General features: G+C 44.4%; 1 protein-coding gene across 1 annotated transcript in view; it reads left to right on the top strand.

Moving 5' to 3' along the window:
• slc44a4 (solute carrier family 44 member 4) overlaps nucleotides 1–19,460 on the top strand; it is a 73,366-nt gene extending 53,906 nt beyond the window's left edge. The window contains exons 11-22 of the mRNA XM_048616553.1: nucleotides 1,333–1,455; nucleotides 2,212–2,311; nucleotides 3,897–3,989; nucleotides 4,962–5,064; nucleotides 7,099–7,355; nucleotides 10,037–10,131; nucleotides 11,199–11,302; nucleotides 11,398–11,471; nucleotides 13,022–13,092; nucleotides 14,954–15,048; nucleotides 15,435–15,519; nucleotides 15,829–19,460. Coding sequence (XP_048472510.1) covers nucleotides 1,333–1,455; nucleotides 2,212–2,311; nucleotides 3,897–3,989; nucleotides 4,962–5,064; nucleotides 7,099–7,355; nucleotides 10,037–10,131; nucleotides 11,199–11,302; nucleotides 11,398–11,471; nucleotides 13,022–13,092; nucleotides 14,954–15,048; nucleotides 15,435–15,519; nucleotides 15,829–15,944 — 1,316 coding nt within the window. The 3' untranslated portion in view covers nucleotides 15,945–19,460. The remainder of the gene's footprint in view (nucleotides 1–1,332; nucleotides 1,456–2,211; nucleotides 2,312–3,896; nucleotides 3,990–4,961; nucleotides 5,065–7,098; nucleotides 7,356–10,036; nucleotides 10,132–11,198; nucleotides 11,303–11,397; nucleotides 11,472–13,021; nucleotides 13,093–14,953; nucleotides 15,049–15,434; nucleotides 15,520–15,828) is intronic.
• Nucleotides 19,461–23,123: the final 3,663 nt, after the last annotated feature.

The following is a 23,123-nucleotide window of genomic DNA, read 5'->3' as shown; positions in this document are numbered from 1 at the left end:
CAAAACATCTTTTCAAAGCTAGTTTGCTGAGTGGTAACTCAGTGATAATGTCGCTGGCCTAGTGGACCAGAGCCCAGGCTAATGTTCTGGGGAGATGGGTTTTAATTCTACCATGGCAGATGGTGAAATTTGAATTTAGTAAAGATTTTGCATTAAAAGTTAGTCTGTTAGTTGATGACTGTGTAGCCACTGTTGTAAATGCCTACCTAGTTCACGAATGCTTCTATTGTTTGTTTTTTTTGCGGGGGGGGTGGGGGTGAAAATTTGCCATCCTTACCTGGTCTGCCCTACATGTGACTCCAGAGCTACAGGAATGTGATTGACTGACTGACTCAGAACATCCCTCTGAAATGGCTGAGTAATCCAGTCCATTAAAGGGCAATTAAGAACGAATAGTGACTGCTGGCCCAGTCAGCAGTGCCCATATTCTGCGAACGAATTAAACAAAAACAATGTGATGGTGCTGATTGATCACGTACTAATTGAATGGTGGAACAGGTTCGAGGGGCTGAATGTTACAATTTTGAAGGCCCTCTCTCAACGTTTCACAGAAGGAGTTTCCAGCTAATGTTGCTGGAGATAATCAGTCAGCAACAGAGGCCCTTTCAACAATAAGTGGAGGGAAGTTTCTTTTTCCCCTTTATTCATTCATGGGATGAGGGCATCGCTGGCCAGGTAGTATTTATTGCCTATCCCTAATTGTTCAGAGTCAACCATATTGCTGTGTGTCTGGAGTCACATGTAGGCCAGGCCAGGTAAGGATGGCGGTTTCCTTCCCTAAAGGGTATTCGTGAACCAGATGGGTTCTTCCCTGACAGTGAACGCTGGTTTCGTGGTCTTTTAATTCCAGATATTTACTGAATTCAAATTCCACCATCTGCCGTGGCGGGATTCAAACCCAGGTCCCAGGAACTATTTCTGGGTCCCTAGGCTAACAGTCTACTGACAGTACCACTAGGCCATTGCCTCCCTTTAGGGCAGAGGCACATGAAGGAAGTTGAATGATTCCTTTTGTTACTGAAGTGTTCTTCAGATGTGGGTTACACAGACTAGGTAGCTTTTCTGTACAGAGGCTTCAATCACATGTCAGTTCAGAAATTTCTCTCTAGAATTAACAACATAGCGGTTCAGTTTTTGGTCAATCACTCTGCTCTAAAAGTCATTTTTTGAATTCCACATCAGTTGAATGTGGTCTCTTTTTTTTTTCCAGCAATATGAGCTGGTTTGAGAATCTTTCATTCATTAAATTGTGTAGAAACCCTCTGTGCTTGCCCTGGTCCAAATTTTACTGTAATCACTGTGCTTTCAATACTTTGTGTCATCTCATTTCAGGAATTTGGCACAGCTACTGGGAATATGACAACCTCAAAAAGCAAGGAGCTACCATCACGACTGTTGGATTCACCACGGATCTCCAGGTCTACGGACAAGTCAAGGAGACCTGGCTGGCTGTCTGTGAGTGTCTCTGGGATGTCACAGAAAAGCATGTATCACTCACAGGCACAATACCATCTCCCTGCAGCAAGGGTTAATCTCCCAGCTTCTGCCATGAGGAAGAGAGGTGCGGGGGGAAGGGGTGACTGTCTGTCTCAGTTTCACTCCTTCATTACATCAACCCGGGAAGAGTCTCCAGTGAAAATTTCACAGTTGCAGGACGGGTACAGTGCAGAAGGAGACTGTCACGTCTGCCTTGCCTCTTTGACTGAACAAATGGCCTGCTGCCCTTCCCCCCTGCCTTCTCCCCATAAGCAAGCATGTTTTCCCTTTTTCAGATAATAATCCCACTCCCTTTTTGAATGCCTTGATTAAAATGACATCCAGTGTGCACTCAGCCAGTCCTCCCCAGATCTTAACTACTTGCTCTGTGGAAAGGTTTTTCCTCAGTTGCCATTGCTTCTTTTGCGGATTACTTTGTGTGCCCCAGTGGTTCTTGTTCCTTACCACACAAGAAACCGTTTCTCCCTATCTCCTCTGCCCAGACCCTTCAGGATTTTTGGCCACCTCTATCAGAACTCCTCTTGACCCTCTCTTCTCCAAGGAATACGGTCCTGGCTTCTCCAATTGACCTTGTATAACTTCAATAACTCATTGGGGGACACTTCTGCAAGTCTTTTCTGTCAGCTCCCAGGCAAGGTGTTTTGGTCACCCCTTGATTAGAGTGATGGGGAGCAGAAGTTGGGATTGAAGGTGTGAAATCTTCCTGTTTTGCAGTGATCATCCTGGCTGTCCTGGAGGTTATCATCCTGCTGCTCCTGATCTTCCTGCGGAAGAGAATCCTTATCGCGATCGCACTCATCAAAGAAGCCAGCAAGTAGGTTGATTGTTTGTAACCTGTGCCCGCCCACTTGCAGCATGCACCTGGCATAGCCCACTCTCCAGAAATCCAACTGGTGAAGGGTCTCCCCTCATCCCGTAGTATCGGGTGAGGTGCCACCGTGTAGCTTCCAGTGCCACCCTGTCAACGCAGCTCAAATGGGCTTAGAAAGCGAACAGGGCACCCATCACTGTTCCTGAGACGCTCATCAGCCTTGACTAATTTTCAAACCATGGTTCTCCCTACCTCTTAATCATCCAAGGCGTGGGTGACATTCCCCTTGATCCATAGCAACACATGGCTCAAGAGTGCCTGGAGGCCATTTGGCCCCTTGAACCTTCTCTGCCATCTTATTAAGCTGATTGTGACCTTGACTACTTCTTATTCACCCAATCTTGGGGATCTGGCCATGTGTGCTATAAACCATAATCAGAGACTTTTCTCTACCCGCGCCCCCCACCCCCAACCCCAGGGGTAAGAGGAAAGAAATGCTTCCTCTCCATTTAAAATGGGGGACCCTTTTTCTTTTAAACGGTAATCCCAACTTCTAGATTCTCCCACAGGGAAAAACATTTTCTTCACGTCTCCCCTGTCAAGACCCCTCCCTGCAAGTCCAACCTGCCACCACCCCACCACCACACAATTGCTGCCACTGGGGATTTTTTTGAAAGGACCCACTCCTCAGTCTAGGAATAGGAAGAGGTCCCTCAAGTTGAACCAAATTGAAGTGATTTTCGATTAACAAGTGAGTCAAGGGTCACTGATGGAGTAGGTAGAAAACCCGAGTCAAGGCCATAGTCAGATCAGCCGTGGTGGATGAGACATAATTTCAATTTGAGTCACTCCACGTGATGTCAAGAAACAATTGGAGGCATTGAATACTGCAAAGGCAATGGGCTAAGACAACATACCGGCAATCGTACTGAAGACTTGTACTCCAGAACCTGCCGCTCCCCTAGCCAAACTCTTTCCAGGACAGTTACAACACTGGCATCTACCTGACAATGTGGAAAATTGCCTATGTGTGTACATGACATACAAGGCAGGATGAATCCAACCCAGATGATTTACCACCCCATCGGTCTGCTCTCGATCATCAGCAAAGTGATGGGAGGTGTCACCAACAGTGCTATCAAGCAGCACCTGCTCAGTGACCACCCCCACCCCACCCAGTTTGGGATCCACCAGGGCCACTCAGCTCCACACCCCATTACAACGTGAGGCCTCCTACTGTTTCCTCTGTTACGTGCGACCAATTGGCCCATCGAGCCTGCTGTGCCATTCTGTAAGATCATGGTGCTCTGATTACTCAACATTGCTGCCTACCCCTCCCCGATAACGTCTCACCCCATGCTTATCAAAAACCTAACCCCTTCTTCCTTTAAAATATGTGAGGACCTTGCTTCCATGGCCTTTTTGAGAAAGAGATTGGGCACATTATCTCCTCCCCTCTGCCTTAAATAGGACCTGCGCACGGACAGTGAAGACCAATTTATGTCCTTGGGTTCTTTACAAATGCGTGTCAGTACTGATAATCGATATGTGGATTTTTAAAATTTTCTTTCTCTCCCTTATCCAATAGGGCGATCGGTCACATGATGTCATCACTTTTCTATCCCTTAATCACCTTTGTACTATTGGTGATTTGTGTGGCTTACTGGGGAATGACCGCTCTGTATCCTTTCAGTGCTTAGCCTGTCCCACCACCACAGATTTGAATGAATTTGAAGGGGATTATGCTGGCCTGAATTTATAATAGAAATGCCTCCATTATCTTGTGTCATGTGTTTGTAAGGGGGAGTGACTTGGGTGCATTGTATTCCCCTCATCCAACAACTTGCATTTCTAAAGTGCCTCTAATGTGGACATCTGTGGGCACTGTGCAGGAAGGGAATTGTAGAACAAACAGCAATGCCGCTGGGCACATAAGGAAATTTTAGGACAGCTGTCCAAAAGCTCAGTCAAAAAAAAAAAATTTTTGAGGAGTATCATGAAGGAGGGTGGAGATACAAAGGGAGATGTAGGGGGGGAATTCTGTAACTTGGGGCTCAGGCCAGTGAGACCACAGCCACCAGTGATGGACCAGTTCCAATCGGCCACTTTCAAGGCAGGACACAAATGGTTGGGGGGTGGGGGGTGGGCGCGTGGTGGTGGTGGAGTCTGGCAATGTGGCCGAGCTGGAAGTAGCCAGCTTTGGACCTGGCAGGAATAGGAAGGAGGTCAGGAGCTCATCTCCAGGGTCAAATGTAACACCAAGACTGAGGACAGAGACAGGCCCTGTCCCCGCTGAAAGGGATAGAACTGATTGCATAGGCAATGGAGTTTGGAACCAAGACCAATGGTGTCAATTTCCCCTGGGGGTGGGGGGTTGGAATCTCAATTGATCCAGTGTGAGGTGGACAGTGAGATAAATTAACCACAGTGGTGGATTCGAGAGGCGGCTGGTGCTAAGGTAGAGCTGGATGTTGCTAAAGTACACAGTGAAATCAAATGGTCAGCTCTCAGTGGGAAACCGCTGCAGGGTCCTGGAGAAGTTAGGATCTGAATGCTGCCTTCAAGGGATGTCTACATCTCTTTAAATTGTTTTTGTTGCCAAAAGCTCCTTTTCTAGCCTCTGCCCGTTTCTTTAACATTTGACGCCGTGCAGATATCTCGCCACTTCGGGGCAGCCACTGTATCGGGTGGTGAATTTGGGCCCATCGACTCCCAGCTGCAATGCCATCCTCGGCAATGAAACCTGTGACCCCTTAGTAAGTGGATCCGTCAGAAATATTGGGCACAACTTGGTGCCCCCTGCCCGTGTGTGTGTGTTGGGAGATGGGGTTGAGGAAGAAGGTTTCGGTGCTGACCCCAGTGTCTTCCGGCCTAAGCCGATTAATCCCCAGATGAGAAGGCCCGTGAATGCATGGCCGCTAACAGGCATCCGTTAACGTTGGTCATTGTCACATGTCTGAATCCAAGGGGGCTCGGATTTCAGAGGACTGTGGGACTGAAGGAGGTTGGGGGTCAACTGGGTGCAAGGCCAGCTGCCTGGAGCTGTTGATAAGCAGACCCAGGAGCTATCGTTAGTTTCTAGTTTCATATTTGCAAACTATTTCAACTACAGTTTGCAGTTCACAGGTTCAGCAGCAGTAGAAAGGAGGCGAATCATTGCATTTTTTTAAAAATTCCATAATTTCTTTAGAAAATAATTTTAAATTCTCAAGAGCCCTCTCCGTTCCACATTCCAGGTGAAATCAGGCACGTGCCAAGCCAGAAAGTGGCCTCGCAGTCACGGCTTAGAATCATAGAGTCATACAGCATGGAAACAGACCCTTTTTTGGTACAACTCATCCACGCCGTCCAAGTTTCCCAAATTAAATTAAACTCGTCCCACTTGCCTGTGATGGGCCCACATCCCTCTCAACCTTTCCTACCATGTACCTATCCAAATGTCTTTTAAATGTTGTAACTGTACCTGCATCTACCACTTCCTTTTGTTACTGTAGTTCATTCCACACAAGAACCAACATCTGTGTTTTTTTTTAAAAAAAAAAAGTTGCCCCTCAGGTCCCTGTTAAATTCTTCTCCTCTCACCTTAAAAATATGCCCTCTAGTTTTGAACTCCCCCAGCCTAGGGAAAAGACCTTTGCTATTCACCTTATCTATGCTTTCATGATTTTACAAACCTCCATAGAATAGCATATCCTTTTATTGTCCTGTGTACTCACATACAGAAGTACAGGAATACAGTGATAAGTTTACAAGGCCAGTTTCTTCAATTGTGCGATTGTCATCTCACACTTTAAATTCCTTTCACTTTGCTTCTTTCAAGTGTCTGAAAGCATTGAATATTATTGAAATGTAAACTAATCCATTCTCTCTGGGCACTTACTGTAAATAACAAAGTTCATTACTGAACAAAAAATAACTGCAAATGCTGGAAATCAGAAACAAAAACCAGATATTGCTGGAGAAACTCAGCAGGTCTGGCAGCATCTCTGGAGAGAAAGCAGAGTTAATGTTTGGGGCCCAGTGACCCTTCTTCAGAACTGTTTTTTGAAACTGAATTTCTGTTTTTATTTCTAAGTTCATTGCTGCTTTAACTGACATCCCAACAGGGAAATGATAGCTTGCACTTGCACTATGTGGGAATGTCAACTTTTGTCCCCTTCTCCAATACGATTGTTGACACCTTTTTTGAGGATGGAAAAAGTAGATTAGATTGACAGATTCTGAGCCCCGACCTGAATCTTTAAAAATAGACATCTCCCCAGGACACTCTCTGCTCCTGTGATGTATAATTTAACATTTGTACTGTTTAGCCTGTATTGGCTCTCCTCAGCCTTTCATCCAAAGTGCATCACTTCACATTTGCCAGTAAATGTATTACCCACTGCAAGAATATAAAGTCAAATTACAGAAAATCCAAACTTAAAATAAAAAAAGGGCTGGAAAACACTTGTTTCTTTTGAGATAACATCTCCACCTGAAACTTTAACTCTGTTTCCTTCTCCACAGATATGCCCTAACTTGCTGAGTATTTCCAGCATTTTGTTTGTTTTTTAATTGAAGTTAGCTGATATGAGTCTGTCCATTTCACCAGGCTGCTGAGAACTACCTGAAACCTCTGCAGTCTTTTTCACTTTGTTTTTCTGTCTGCCATGAGAGTTGACGTTCCAACCCTGTGGACCCAAATCTGTGCGATTTTGTAGATTATCAGAAGGAATGGTGAAACTGACAGACGGTAGGGTGTGTGGAAATGATCCTCATGAATTTCAACTGTTTCTTCCTTCTGTCTGCAGTCCTTCAATGCTTCCAACTACAACTGTGAGGGTGTAAAGTGTGCCTTCTACAAGTACAACGATGAGGGAATCTTGCAGAGGAACCTCTTCAACCTCCAGATTTACAACATCATCGGCTTCTTATGGTGCATGAATTTTGTCATTGCACTGGGTCAGTGCACCCTAGCAGGTGCCTTTGCCTCCTATTACTGGGCCTTCAAAAAACCAGCAGATATTCCCTATTTTGCTGTGTCTGGTTCCTTCATTCGCGCCCTCAGGTGAGCACACCACCTCTCCACTCGCTGTAACAGAACTCCTTCAGAATTTTGAAGGAGTCTGGATAATGACTGTCTGTCTTTTATTCTGTCCCATTTTAACACAGGTGACAATAATAAATCAAATAGAATGTGCCGATAGTACGAACTTGTCCACTTTAGCAGGTATAGTAGCGAGGGGGGTGGAAAAGCAAATGGAGAATGACTGCAGAACACTGGAGGATCTGGGTGTCCTGGTGCATGAATCATTTTGAATGTTTGTATGCAAGTCAAGCAAGTAGTGTGGTGGTATTATGGCTTTGAGGGGTGAACTTTTCTCCTGGCTTTTTTTTTTTCAGGAAGAGTGGTTGAGACAGAGGTGTCAAGTGATCTGTTCCAAACCAATGAAGTAAATAGCTTGTGAGGCTTTGGTTTTTATTTCAAAGTTGGAACAATAGAAGCAGCATGAATGGGTGGAGTCAAGTCCCATAGAACCAGGATTCCAGTTTAACTTTCAGTAGCTGTTGGGGTCTGAAAGCTGCTGTATGTCTCTCCCCGCTACAGCCAAACACTTAAGTTTTCTCTCTCTTTCTCCTCTTCCTCTTTCTTTTTTTTCCTCCTCTCTCTTTATTTTTTTTTGTTTCTTTTTCTTCTTTCTCTCTCTCTCTCTCCTTTCTCTTTTTTTTTCTCTCCTTCTCCTTTCTTTCTCTTTTTTTGTTCTCTCCCCCCTCTTCCCCCTTCTTTCTCTCCTTCTTCTTCTTTCTTTCTCTCTTTTTCTTTCTCTCTTTTTTCTTTCTCTCCTTCCTTCCTTCTCTCTCTTTTTTTCCTTTTTCTTTCTCTCTTTTTCCTTTCTCGTTCCCCTTCCCCCCTCTTTTTTTTTTTTTTTCCCTCCTAGACTGGAGAAACATTGCATGTGAGACACTATATTCCACTGAATTTGCCTTTGCCAGGGGTGTGGTTATGGGATGTTACTATCTTGGAACAGCTCATCTGTGGTGTTAACATATTATCTTTATGTATTTCAACAGAGTTTTTTAAATTCTTATTTTGTGTTTTATCTGGAGTGTAAGAATGAAATGTGTTTTGCTTCAAGCCTGGTAGTTTGACCAGTCAAATTGCATCAAGAACACAACACCTTACATTGATCTTTTAAAATAAGAAAAAGTTGGCATCTCTGCTTTCTTCTTAATATATTTTGAGGGGGCTTGGTGTGGCCCATAACAGCAGTTAGCTCAAAAAATGGTGGCCTTTATTACAAGGGGTTTAGAGTATAAAAGTGAGGAAGATTTTGTTACAATTGTACAGTCATGGGTGAGACTGCTCCTACCCTCCAGTGTCCAGTTTTGGTCCCTTGGAAGCAGGTAGGCAATGGTCTAGACTGTTAATCCAGAGACCCAGGTAATATTCTGGCAACCTGTGTTCAAATCCCACCACAGCAGAGAGGGGAATTTCAATTCATTAACTAATCTGGGACTAAGAGTCCAATAACTACCAGGAAGCTCTTTGGTGATTGCTGGAAAAACCCATCTGGCTCATTTAATGTCCTTACCTAATCTGGCTGACATGTAACTCCAACATGGCTGACTTTTAACTGCCCTCTGGACAATTAGGTATGGACAATAAATGCTGACCTAGTCAGTGAATCCTGAATCCCACATTCCACAAATGAATAAGCAAAATGCAAAGAATGTTTGCTTAGCCCATTCCTGGGATAAAAAGATTACACTAAACTCTGGAGTTTAGAAGAATAAGAAGGGATCTTATTTAAAAAAAACCTCCAATTCTGACAGGGTAAACGTTGAGAGGATCTATCTAGATTTAAGGGGTACAATTTAAAGACAGGGCGTCTCCCATTTAAGACTGAGCTGAGGAGGAATTTCTCTCAAATTGTCAGTCCTTGCAATTCTCTATTGCTGAGTAGAATGGAGGCTGGTGTCATTGAATATGTTCAGACTGATTTAGATTTTTGACCTCCCTGGTAGGTGAAGGGTTAGGAGGCCAAAGAACACAAGTGAAGTCAAGGTCATAATGAGATCCGCCATGGTCTGACTGAATAGTGGCACAGGCTCGAAGTGCTAAATGCTGCTATTGGCTCACCTCATGGGTCTTCCTGCCTGACCTCCACAACCCGGTGGGGAGATGATGACATATAGTGGGTTAGTAAACCAGAACACCAGGCTAATTTTCTGGGGAAGATGGGTTTGAATCTCACCATGGAGCAGATGGTGAAATTTGAATTCATTAAAAGAGCTAGTCTAATGGTGACTACATAACCACTATTGATTGTGAAAAGAAAACGTCTGGTTCACTAAACATCCTTTGGAGAAGGATGTTTTCTAGTCTGGCCTGCAGACCAATTCTGGCCTAGGCATTAACACCCACACCCATGAACAGGTTGGGGGAAAAAAAACACTGCAGAAGCCACAGAACATCAATCGCAGATGCTCTTTTCTCCCATTGGCTTCACCTGATTTCCCAACCAGAAACGCTGACACAAAAAAGCTCAAAGCATCCTGGGACCTCTTGGTCCATATGGTTTCCCAGGATGTGTGGGTTCTGTGTGTCTCACTGAACTGTCAAGTGAGCGAGATGTGGGAGGGTTGGTGTTGCATGGTTGGTTAGTACTAACCTGGAGATGATCCCTACACACATGATGTGGGTCAACGTGTTTTGATGAGATTGGCTGACAGCTTATTTGTTCCTAGGTATCACACTGGCTCTCTGGCCTTTGGAGCACTGATCCTAACCATCGTTCAGTTCATAAGAATCATCCTGGAATACTTGGATCACAAGCTGAAAAGTAAGAGCCTTGAACCTTAACACTTTGTTTATTTTTCTGTCTGATGCACTTCGAGTGGGAGAGAGAATGCATCTCTGAATACGGGCACAAGGGAGAAAGCTGCCTCGTTAGAGATTGACATTCACCATTATCTCCTCACTGAGTCTCTATCAGGGCAACAAAGTTTGCTGTGCCAGGGATCTCCAGACAACCAGCTGGAACTACTGCCTCAGCAGGACATTGTAAATCCCTGTGGGGCTCTTGTGGCCCAATGATAGTGTTCCTACCTTTGAACTGGGCAGGGGGTTTAAGTTCAAGACCTATTTACTCCAGATATGTGTTGTAAATATCTTAGATATTGTTAATCAACCTATTTGTAATGTCTTGTGGATCAGTCTCTGTGGTGCAATTGGTTTGTGTTGAATGGTTAACCAAAAGGTCGCTGGTTTAACACCATCTAGGGATGAAGCCTATGTTTTGGGGGCTCCTGTGGTGTAGTGCCCCCTCTGGGGCAGGAGGCCTCCGTTCAAGACCAACCTGCTCCAGAGAGGTGTAACAACATCTTTTGACCATGTTGATTTAGAAATACCTGTAGCATCTTTGTCGAATTAATGAGAATCAGTGGTTTAGAGTCGCTTGACAATCAGGCTAGGTGTGGGTCTTGTGGTGCAGTGCTAGCATTCCTACCTCTGACCTAGAAGTTCCTGGTTCAAGTCCCACTTGTGCTGGAGGTGTGTCATAACAGGCCCAATTAAATGGGTTGATGTATATAAAAAAAAAAATTAAAAATCAGGTTGGTGGATGCTTTATTTTGGAGTGGCCTTGGATCAAACTACAGTTAAGTTTAATGGCATTATAGGACAGTATTGAGTGAAAACCAAAGGCTGGAGGGATTTGATAGAGGCCTTTTGTTAAAATAAGGTTTCTTCATCTCTACCCATGGATTGTTTGCCAATTGTATTTTCTGAAACACAACCTCCTCCTGGTGGAAACCGGTTGTTACTTGTTTTTAAAATCCTGAAAAAGTTTGATCTCCAATAGTTTGTGGCTTTCCTAATATCTCAATGTTGCTCCTCTTTTTCCTGCAGATTATCATAATCCCTTTACCAAATTCCTGCTGTGTTGTCTTAAGTGTTGCTTCTGGTGCCTAGAGAAATTTATCAAGTTCCTAAATCGTAATGCCTATATCATGGTGAGTGAGGGGGATGGCTGCAATAGTAAATAACCTCTCTCATTACGGAGTGGTTCCTAGGTGATTCATCACCTTTTGTCTCTGTCTCATTATAGATTGCTGTCTACGGTAAGAATTTCTGTGTGTCAGCCAAGAATGCATTCAAGCTGTTGATGAGGAATGTGGTCAGGTAAGTGAACGCTGCTGAAATCTATGAAATCGAACTCTGTGTCTTAATGTTACATCTGAGGGTGAGAGTGGAGATGGGGGAGTGTTGCAATTGTGAGAGGGAGGATGGGTGGTTGGAAGTCAATTCATCCAATCTTATGTCCAGGTCTCATGTTTGCTCTCTCTCTCATGCACTTTCTCTTGCACGCTGTCTTTCCGTCTCTCTTTGTTTCCCTGTCGTGTATTCTCTCGCTTTTTGCGCCTGGTGTTTGAGCTGTCCCTCTAATCCGCACTTTAGTTTTCTCTTGCTTACTCTGCCTCGTGTACAGTCTTGTACTCGCACAGTTTCCAATAATTTGATTCACTTGATGAACCTTCATTGGAAAATGACTTGTGTCTTGCCCAGCATTGATCAGATTGAGAGAGAGAGAGAAGGGGAAAGCTGCTGCTTGGGGCCTGTCCTTTGACAGAAGTGAGTAAGATTTCTGGGAGCGGAAAAGTTGACTAAACAAGCGTCAAAGTGTATCTTGGCTGCTGGTGAGAAGGTCTTTCTTCATGCCAGGACACTCGGCTCCTCCACAGGACTGTCCTTTCTGTAATGTTCCTCCACAAAGCAGGTCTACAAAGAGAAGCAGTGGTTTTTGTTGAGGTTGGTCATCTGTAGCCCCATGATGCAGACCCTTGAGGCTGTTACGAAGGATGCTTGCTGAGATAACTACCAACTGCAGCTGCAGGTCCATCAACTCCATGAAAGGCACTCTTGCTCCACTTCCAATGCAAAATGCTGTTGATAACCAAGTGTTGTAGCCTGGCACATTTCCAAGGTCCAGGACTATGTGCTGAAGGAAGCACCAGGCTTGGGCAGCTGCTTCAGAGCACAATGGGCAAAGGTCACTTCCATCGTAGTATTCAAGTGGTTGAAAACTGAGAGAAAAGCCCTTGGGCTGAAAACACCAGAGAATGTTTTACACAAACTAGAAACGTATAGTTTTATATATTTATACAAACTGTAAGTGCAGTGAGGCAGTTCATGTACTCAATTGAATGAAACTGGTCTATATTTCATTTTATGCAATGTTCAGTTTGAACTACGAGGTAATGCACTTTTAAACGTTATAAATACAGTTATATTTTTGGGGGGGGTGTGGTAAGTAGTGGTGTGGTGAAGAAGCAATGATCACAGGAGAAGATGAGAGAATTCCTTTCTTCAACACAGTTGCTGTGGATTAACATATGCTGCCTGGAAGAATGAATGACAGACACTCCATAATGACTCTTAAAGGGAATCGGAGATTAAATTACTCACCCTCCTACATGGACCATCCCCACCCTCTCCTATTCTCCTGAGCTGTCAGATCCTGTGGGGAGGTGGGCACTGCGCTGCTTGGGGAGGGGAGGATGGGGTGGAGGTTGGGGGTTGTAGGAGAAGAAACAGTGCCTGCATCTTGAAGGGTGTGGCTGCCTTGTCGTGGTTTGAGAGGGGCAGGTTTGGAGTATCAATGTTCTGATCTACAGTGTGAATGTTTGCCAGTGACACCACGAATCTGTTTTACTTTTGCTTTGCCCCATTAGGGTGGTGGTGCTGGACAAAATCACAGACCTGCTGCTGCTTTTCGGGAAGCTCCTTGTTGTCGGTGGTGTGGGTAAGTAGACGGACTGACGGACTGAGAACCTGCTGTGTGCGTTATATTGGAGACCGCTCTAAATTGGCAACCACCGAAGGTGCAACACCTGCCCGTTTACCACCTCCCTCCCCAGTATCCAAGGGCCTAAACATACCTTCCAGGTGAAGCAGCACTTTACCTGCACTTCCTGCAATCTAGTCTACTGCATTCACTACTCACGAGATGGCCTTCTCCACGTTGAGGAAACAAAGCGAACATCTACTTTCTGCCTGCAGAAAAGACCCTGAGCTTCCAGTCGCCTGTCACATTAGCACACTACTTTGTTCCCTGGCAACATCTCTGTCTCAGGCTTGCTGTAGTGTTCCAGCAAAGCTTAGCGCAAGCTGGAAGAACAGCACCTCATTTTCTGCTTGTAGACTCTGCAGCCCTCCAGTCTCGATGTAGAGTTCAATAATTTTAGGGCCTAATCGCTATGTCCCAACCCCCTACCCGACACACCAGGCCTCGTTATCACATCGTCTGCCATTACACACTACCTGTTCTGAGGAAGGGTCACCGGACCCGAAACATTGAGTCTGATTTTTCATCACCGATGCTGCCAGATCTGCTGAGCTTTTCCAGCAACTTGTTTTGTTGTTAAGTTGGCTTTGTTAATGAGGGTAATGGTGATGAGGGGAAGGAGGATGTTTATAGGATGTTGGAAGATACGGATATGGAGCAGAGGAATTAGTCCTACAGGTTGGAGAGTTTAGGACCAACAGATGCAAAAAATCAGAGGTAGGCTCTTCAGGAGAGATGTTTGGAAGCAATGTTTTTAAGAGTGGCTCAGTGGTTAGCATTGCTGCCTCTCTGTCAGGGACCTGGGTTCAATTCCACCATTGGGCAACTGTCTGTGTGGAGTTTGCACATTCTCCCTGTGCCTGCGTGGGCTTCCTCTGGGTGCTCTGGTTTCCTCCCACAGTCCAAAGATGTGTAAGTTAGGTAGATTGTCTGTAGCGTACAGGGATGTGCAGGCTAGGTGGGTTAGCGATGGGAAATAAGGTAACTGGGATAGGTAGGGGGCTGCGCCAGAGTGGGATGCTTTTCAGAGGGTCGGTGTGGACTTGATGGGCCAAATGGCCTGCTTGCACACTGGGGATTTAATGATTCTTCACACAGTTGGGGTGGTGTGTGGAACTCTTTGACTGAGCCTGTACTGTTACAGGGTGCTAATCATGTCAAACCAGAGGTTGCTCAACTTTTGCAAGGCAAGGGTTGTTAAGGAATTTGGAGCTGGGGAGAGTATAATGATGTGAATAGGGACAAGGAGGAGACTGGCTGCCACAATGTGGTCGTGGGGACTGGGCTGTGGCAAACACTTGCTGTCACTGTGGGCCATCTGCCTGCAAGGTGGATGTTCTCCACCTAGTGGCATTTCACCCTCGCTTCTTTATTTGTCCACCAGTTGATGTAGGTCAGCAAGAGCAGGCAGGGGGATCGGGACTGGCTGTGAGATAGACAGGAGGCCAGCAGAGTTTTGGATGACCTGAAGTTTAGAGGGGCTGAACAGCCATCCCTTGTTCCCATATCCCTTCAGGATATGTTGGAGGTCTGGGGATGCATGACATTTTGTGGGCAAATGAAAGCTGAGGAATTCTCAGCAGAGGATGCAGTAATCATTGTGGGAAGTCGATGGCAAGGAGGAATGTTGAAGGACTACATGAAACACTATTGGTTTGGGAGTTGTCATCTGGAGAATTCTCAATTTCACCACAAACTAATCCTCCCCTTGTTCATAGGATCATCTCTGTAATCTTTACACAGCCTTTGGTTCTGCAGCATTTGTCCTTTTCTTTGAAAGAACAAATACACTTATCTCCTCGTGTTTTTCCTTCCCTAGGTGTTTTGGCATTTTTCTTCTTCACTGGAAGGATAAAAATTCCTGACCCGACATTCCAGACTCCTACCCTGAATTATTATTGGCTGCCAATACTGGTACGTGTAAATCATGAAACTGTCGGAGTGTAACAGTGCAGGGAAAGGGGGCCTAGTGCTAACATCAAATGGGCTAGTAACCATGTGCCAAAGCTAATTCTTTTGGGGCCAGAGTTCAAATGCCTACCAAGGCAGCTGGTAGGATTTAGGTTCAGTGACTGTGACCCTTTAATTTCTTGTTGTAAAAAATAATCTGGTTCACTAATACCCTTTTGAGAAAGAACTCAATCATACAGTTCAGAAGAGGCCTAACGACATGCAAAAACCTGAGTGGAGGGAGAAGGCGAGACCTTTCAGTTGGTTGCCAGTTGACAGTGGGAGGGTGGGAGGAGGAAGGAGTCTGATATGATTTAACATAACTTCCTCTATCTCCATGTCCTACACAGACTGTGGTAGTCGGGTCCTATATGATAGCCCACGGGTTCTTCAGTGTTTACAACATGTGCGTCGACACACTGTTCCTCTGCTTCTGTAAGTAACATTTGCTCCGGTCAGAATTTTTTTGTGCAGAATTGAGATTAAAATAAAATTAAACTAAAGTTTTAAAAAAAAAACCTGGCATGTTTAAATGCTGGGTGCTATCACGCGATTGTTCCTGTGGAGCTTGCTGCATGCTGATTGGCTGTTGCAATTCCCTCGCAGCGACTGTACAGCCCACCTCAGAAAACACTTCACTGAGGGGCGTTTGCTCCGCAGACCCTGCGGTGCCCAGGGCGCTATTTGAATGCAAGTCAGTCTTTCCCCTCCTCTTTATTTTTTTCTCTCTGTCCTCACCAACAGTGGAGGATCTCGAGAGGAACGACGGCTCGGCAGAAAAGCCTTATTACATGCCCTCATCCCTGATGAAAATTCTCAATAAGAAAAACAAACCTGTCAAGTCCAAGGAGAAGAAATAAGCTCCCAGCTGCTTGCAATTTCAGACGTTAAGACTGTTGAACGCCATTCGTTGTCTTTCTGCCAGGGGAAGAGAGCTGACTTGGGGATGGGTTTGGGGGTTGGTGTGGTGGGGAGGGTTAGCCAAAAGACAGCATCAAAACTACCAGTAGAATCCCTTTTCTGGAACATCCCTTCCCAACTGGGTGTAGATCAACAGCCCGCTCTTGGAGTACATCAGAAATATGAGGGCTGCTTCCCACTTCTGCTCTGGTCTTCCCATTATTGCGACTGCCTTTTCCCTTTTTCCCTTGCCAATTCTGATAAGAGGGATTCTACTGACTCACACTGTGGCACCTTATTAACCATGTCCAGGATTAGCTGAGTGATGCCTTCCAGGGCCCACCAGCTGCTCAAAGTAGTACTTTGATTTTATTTAACAATAGTTGGCCCAGCAATATTGTTGACTCAGTCTTCCGTGGCCTTAATCCAAGGGGAATTAGATTTGTTGCTGTTACTATTTACCACTTGTGCCTTTTGAAAAAGTGACTTTTCTTCCCTGAAGAAAATGATATCAAATTAAGTACACTTTCACTCTCCTTTCTCTCTCTTGCTCTCGTTCTTTTTCTCTCTTTTTTTTTTCTCTCTCTCTTTTGCTGTCATTTCCTCTCACACTCAACCTCTCTCTCACTCATTTGAATGGATACTAGACCTACTTCTGCTCTCTTTTTTTTTCAGTAGAAAAATATTCTAATTGTTTTTTGTGGCCTAAACAAACAATTTACCCACATGTACCATCCTCCATTACGGAAAGATTTTCTCTTGTTATAAAACCAAACCGAGCCCTCGGAATATGGATGGGCTCACAGCAGCCAGAACCAGGCAGGAAGTCCTTGATGTGTGGCCCTGAGACAGCACCAATGTGAAACTTCACTTCCTCCTATATGCCATCTTTTTCTTAATGTGCATTTTCACTTCCTCCCTCCCGCTTTGCCTGTCTCCTCCCTTCCATACCTCCCTCTCCAATTTCCTCCCTTTCCCCCTTACCTTTTTTGAGCACCTACTTCCTCTCTCTTTCTTCTTTTCCTCCCTCTGTTCTCCTCCTCTTGCTTCTTTGTCTTGCCTTCTCCTTCCCCCTCTCCTTCTATGTCTTTGGCCTTCCCCTCTTGTTCTCAGTATCCCCAGATATGAAGTGTAGGGGTCGCTTTATGCCCTAGCCTTTTAAATGATTGTGTACAATTGAGCCAAGTTGGGGCTAGCAGAGAAACACGAAATGAAGACAGGCCTATGACAAGAATGGTGATCAGACCCCTGTATAATGACGACTATGTCACCAGAACTGTTTGTACAACATCTTCGTTGAAACCACCATATTACATGTGGTTCCAGTGGGATCAACATAGGGACAAGAGTGAGGATGGATCTGGGGTGGGGAGGAGAGGGGTCAGTGTGCGGTGCTGGTCCCACGTACCCTTCCAGGGGCCACTGTAGCTGGATCTGATCTGCAGCTCGGTGAATGCCAAGCCTTTTCCAGTCTCTGCCTTTATTAACTCTCTGCATGCTGGTGAGTTTTAGAGGGAAGGTGATGGTGTGAAGTAGCATCTCAGTACTGCGGCTATTGGCTTTGTTTCTTTGTTCAGATCAGTCATACTGTGGGGGGGTAGAAGAGGTTGTCTGACAGCGAGTCCATTATTGTGGAACTGCCTGGTTCTATTCTGGTGGAAGAAGTGAGGCATTCTGTGCAGCAAACGGAACAACAATAGCTGGAGTTTGGTGAACAGCAACAAAAAGGGAATGATTTTTGAAGTCTGCACTCTGATCTTGGTGACTGTGTACTTGGGTGGGGGTGGCAAGATCAGTCAGCTGTTAATTGAGCATCTGCAGTACTCTGATGTTTGACTCCCCCTTCACCCCACTCAACCACACAATCTTGAACTCTAATAACATTCACTGGATATCAAATCCTTTTGCTTCTACAGCCTTTTCGGGGGAGGCTGGGACAGTTGTGTTCTTTCAGTGTAACCTTCCACCTTTCAAAGGATGGAACAAAATTTCTGAATGTATTCTAAAAGCCAAACAAAATCCAGCCGAAAGGTTAAAGTTGGTCTTGGGCTCCATCAACAATTTGACTCGCTGACAGCTTCAGATGTCTCCCATCTGAATTTTTTTTCGTGCGACAAGAGAAAACAGTATCCTTCTGACTATTTTTTTATTCTTTTGTCTGTCTCTCTCTTGAGATGATTTGTTCACAGGATATGCTCATCATCTGCCAGTGAGGGAATAAGTGAGGAGGGGGCTCCCTCATTCCCTGTTATTGAGACCATTTGGTTAAGAGCCTGTACTGCTGACTAATGTTCACAGCCCTGGTGTCACCAGCTTTACTGCCCAGCACTAGTGGTTTAGTTTCACTGAGTTTTCATACATCACTGAAGGAACCATCATTTCCCTCTTTCCCCATATACCCTTCTCTCCCTCCCCATCTCCAAAACGGTACCCTGAAGCCCATCCTTCGGGGTGAAAACTGGTGTTTTTTTTTAACGCAACTTATCCAACTAAGAACATTTTGTTCAAACTCTTGTTCATCCCTCAAATCTCCTTCCATGTGATGGTAATGGTTGTGGAACTGGTTTGTAGTATTAATATCAATCTTGGCATTTTCCTGGGCTGTGATTTTACTGCTGGGTTTAAACATGCTTTACACACAATTCTGGTGAATTCCTGATTGGCATAAAATCCAATTTTTAAAAAAAATTAAATGTTTAATTTAAAACAGGACCTTCAATGATAACCTTGTTGGTTAGCTCAGCTGCTGGACATCTAGTTTGCAATGCAGGGTGACACCAACAGCACAGGTTCAATTCCTGCACCAGATAAGGTTGCACTGAAGGCCCCACCTCTTCAACTTGGCCCTCACTTGAGATGTGGTGACCCTTGGGTTACACCACTATAGTCACCCCTCTTTAATGAGGGACCAGCCTCTCTGCCACTACAGTGACTTTACCTTTTACTAGCTCTGAGCTGAGTGACTTCCAATTGAGTAAAAATTTCAGGGTGGGATTGGAAAATGGGGATGTGAATGCAGGAAGGGTGGGTGTTGGTTAAGATTTTCCTGAGGAGAACACTTATAACACCCCATACTCGTTGCAAAAACGAAAAGAAATTGGGAAGATTCTCTATGTTCGGAGACCTCATGATCAATCTGATTTCTGTACTCTGTGTCTCTCTCTCTCTCTCTCTCTGTTTCTGGTGTCCAACTGTGATTGCACTTTGAGATTATTTAGGTAGCCAGTGATTGAACAAGGGGGAACAGCTTCTTCCCTCCTAGCCTCATTTAGTGTTGGGGGCGTGGGGGTGGGGTGTGGAGAAATGAATTGGCACTCTGGCACTTCAACCTGTTCACGGAGGAGGCTGATGATAGCAGCGGGGCCTGACGTCTGCATGAAGCCACCCCTTGGAGCATACTGCTGGATGTATCCACACTGTGAACGCAACAACCTGTGTCTGTGTCTGAATTGTCTTTAACATGTGCCTTGGAGATGATGGGGTTGGGGGGTTGGGGTGGGGTGTGGTGGAATTGGGTTTCTCTTGTTATCTCTGAGCCAAATTGAGGTGACCCAGTCTGGACCTCAGTTAGTGCCTCTAACAGTTTTGGATTAAATTTACAATCAGGTTGATTATGATTTTTATTTTCCATTGTGTGTTTTAAGATGTGCCTTGCACATCTCCCTGCTTGATGAGCTGAGGACAGTTTGCTTCTGGACAAAATAATTTGGATGACACCAAGCCAAACATGAGCCTGGTGGAAAATCCTTCCAGATTTTAATTTATGATCATGTGTGAACTGAGTTGACTGAGTGTAAGAGTGGGATTGGTGCAGTATATTGTACTGCACCCCAATGCTCAGCCTGACCGATCTTTTACTATTGAAATCACTGCTAGTGATTTTTATACCATGCTAATTGCTTTGAAGGATGAACGACATGAATTTTATATCAAAGATTAACATTATTAATTGGCATGCATTGGCCATGAGTCATGAGTGCTGATGCTGGGTTCCAAGCTAAACTGTTGGAATAGTCATGTTTCTTTTTAAATGTCTTAATAACTCAGTTCTTTTTGATTCCCCCTCCACCCCATTATGATAAGTGATCTGCAGCCACTCATTTTACAGTAACCTCATAGATTCTGTAACCAGATAATTTAATCTAAATGGCACTTTTTCTGAATGAGATCAAATGTTTGTAAACAGTATTGGAATTAATATCCAGGCTGTAAACCCTGATTCTCCAGCACTTAAAATATCATTGCACTAGACTATGGACTGGTTCAGTCATTTTGCTTAGACTGAATTTAGCTGTTTGTTTTCATGAATGTTTCACAGCTGTGTTAATAAAGATAATTGTGAATGATCCTGGTGTCTCTTGGTGGTGTTTAAGTATCATTGGCTCTCCAACCACCACCCCCAAAACGTTTTACCCTCCACAAAACTCAACTCATCCAAGCTGAAGGGTCCAGACCCAAAACGTCAGCTTTCCTGCTCCTCTGATGCTGCTTGGCCTGCTGTGTTCATCCAGGTCTACACTCTGTTATCTCATCCAAATCTCTACTGCCTACGTCCCTAACCCCTCCAAGTACAGTATCTTAAAAGGTGATCCTTTCCCACTCTTTGCTGACCCACGTTAGCTTTGATAACCTCCCCAACTCTCCATCCTCCCTAGCTTTGTAAATAGCGAGACAGCATCTGTAAACTGCAGGAGCATGTCAATGACTGCTCAGGTGGGCAGAACAGTGGCAAATCCTATTCCACCTGAAAACTTGGCAGGGCTAGCAAGACAGGGATTAGACTATGGCTGTCTTTAGTTGGAGCCTGGAAAGTATTGAACATCACATGGACCTTGTTGTGCAGATCCACAGATCTCTGAAAGTTGCACAGCAGGCAAATTAGGTGGTTAAGAAGATCTGTGGGACACTTGCTTTTATTAGGTGAGACATAAAGTAGAAGAGTAAGGAGATTATGCAGAAGCTGACAAAACTGGTTAGGTGACAACTGGAGTTCTGTGTGCAGTTCTGGTCACCACGTTATGGGAAGGTGGGATTTCATTGGAGAGGTCGCAGAGGAGATATACTAGGATGCTATCTGGACTGGAGGGTCGGAGTTGAGTGAAGATTGGACGAGCTGTAGTTTATTTTTTTTTTGCTTGGAGAAGTAAAATTGAGAGGGGAGCTGAGAGACATTTATGAGAGGCATAGAAAAGGTGGATAGGAAGCTACCTTGCCCATTAATACTGGGGTCAGTAACCAGAGGGCAGAGATGTAAGGTGAAGTCTAAGAGGAGGGTTATGGGCCAAAAACTGGAAAATTCAAGTAATGCAGTTAGATCTTTGACCAACATGGATATGATGGGCTAAATGACCTCCTTTTCTGTAAATGTCTTGAGTCTATAGTTACGCTCACTCCTTTAAAATAAATTCCACATTCTCCCTCCTCCCAAATGCTCAATTATCTATAATTTCTGAAATCCTTTAACTGTATCTGTTGCAATCTTCTTTCCCAATCATCCCTAAAAAGTGTTTCAAATGGCTTCAAACTTTATCAAAATCTTTACGAGCTTCCCAAGAGTTGTGTTAAGCAATACGCTGCTATCTATCTCTGCTGTAAAGTTGTGACTGTGTTGCTGCTTTTGTCAGTTCTCATTGATCAGTCTTATGGAGTCCCTGATGATTTTTCCCTTCCACTAGAGTTGCAGCATCAAGCATTTAGCAGAAGGTTGCATTATATAATGTTCCAGTCAATCTGGTCAGTGATGTTATTACACGCCTCTGGAACGGGTGGTACTTGATTCGAGGCCTCCTGGCTCAGAGATAGGGACACTACCACTGCACCGCTAGAATGCTTGTGGTAGCACTGTATCAGAAGATGGTGAAATACAATGAAATACACTGATGACAAACAATGACACACACTCAGGCACAGAAAGATAGACAGTGATTCATGTACACAAAGTGACACACAAACACTTATAATACAGAGACACTGTGCCACACTCTGAAAAGCACACATACTGCAACATGCTCATATACACACACGCGCACACATTGATATGGGAATACAGAACAACAGGCACACAGGTGACACACATATGCAATAATATACTCCTGTAGCAACAGACATACAGCGTGACCCACTCAGACAGAGACAGAGACACAGACTATCTGATCAAGCACGTTTTGAAAGTGATGAAGGTTTCTTTCTCTACCTTCCTGTCAGTCAGTGAGTTCCCGACCTCCATTACCCACTGAGTGAATTGGAATTAGGGAAATTGAACAAATAAATGATCCTTCCACTAAATCATCCCTCCTCAGTAATTAATCAACAACACGATCTCCCATTCCTTTTTTTGCCTTTCATCCTCTCCCTCAATTTGAAAATGCTGGTGCCAGAAATGTTGCTGTTCTATTCCTGCCCAGCTATGTCTCAGTAAAGATGACAATGTCTTTAACTTATACTGTGCTCTCAACTCATCCACCATATTTCTTAAATTTCTTGTATTAAAGTATGCCCCAATTTTTATGGTCAAATCTTGTTATTTAATTTTCCAGCTTGTGATGCCTCTTGCTTCAAAACACATTTTATTTCTGTCCGTGCTCTTCAGACTGTGGTACTGGGAGTAACTCAGAATTGGTAGAGAGTTAAGCTCCATCTGCAAATGCTTCTGCCTCTTGGCATGATTTACACTACGACTACAACTACACTACAGTGTACAGTTCTGGTCACCTTGCTACACAAAAGATGTGACCAAATTCGACAGACTATGGGGAATATTTACAGAGTATGTTGCTGAAACTGGAGAATTTCAGAACTGTGGAAAGGTTTTACGGGCTGTGGTTGTCTTCTGTGTAACAGATGTGGCTACAAGAAGATTTAATGAATGTATATTCAATTATGAGGATCCTAGATAATATCACAGCAGCCTATTACGTTGATTTGGGAGGACTCCAGGTGAGAGTATAGGATAAACATGGATCTCTCATACACCTGGAAGTGGATCAAGACTCTACTGCCTCGGTTGCTGATATGCTTGACAGTATCACTTACCTTTGTGTAATTAGATGCCACATTTGTGTGGAATAAAAATCCAGGAATTCATTCAGGATTCAGGACAGATCTGAGAGAAACAAAAAAGGAAACTGACAATGAATTTT

This window comes from Rhincodon typus, chromosome 35 (genome assembly GCF_021869965.1).
Source record: "Rhincodon typus isolate 14 chromosome 35, sRhiTyp1.1, whole genome shotgun sequence".
Taxonomy (NCBI): domain Eukaryota; kingdom Metazoa; phylum Chordata; class Chondrichthyes; order Orectolobiformes; family Rhincodontidae; genus Rhincodon; species Rhincodon typus.
Note: the sequence above shows the minus strand (reverse complement) of the source record. Positions and strands in the feature narration are given on the sequence as shown.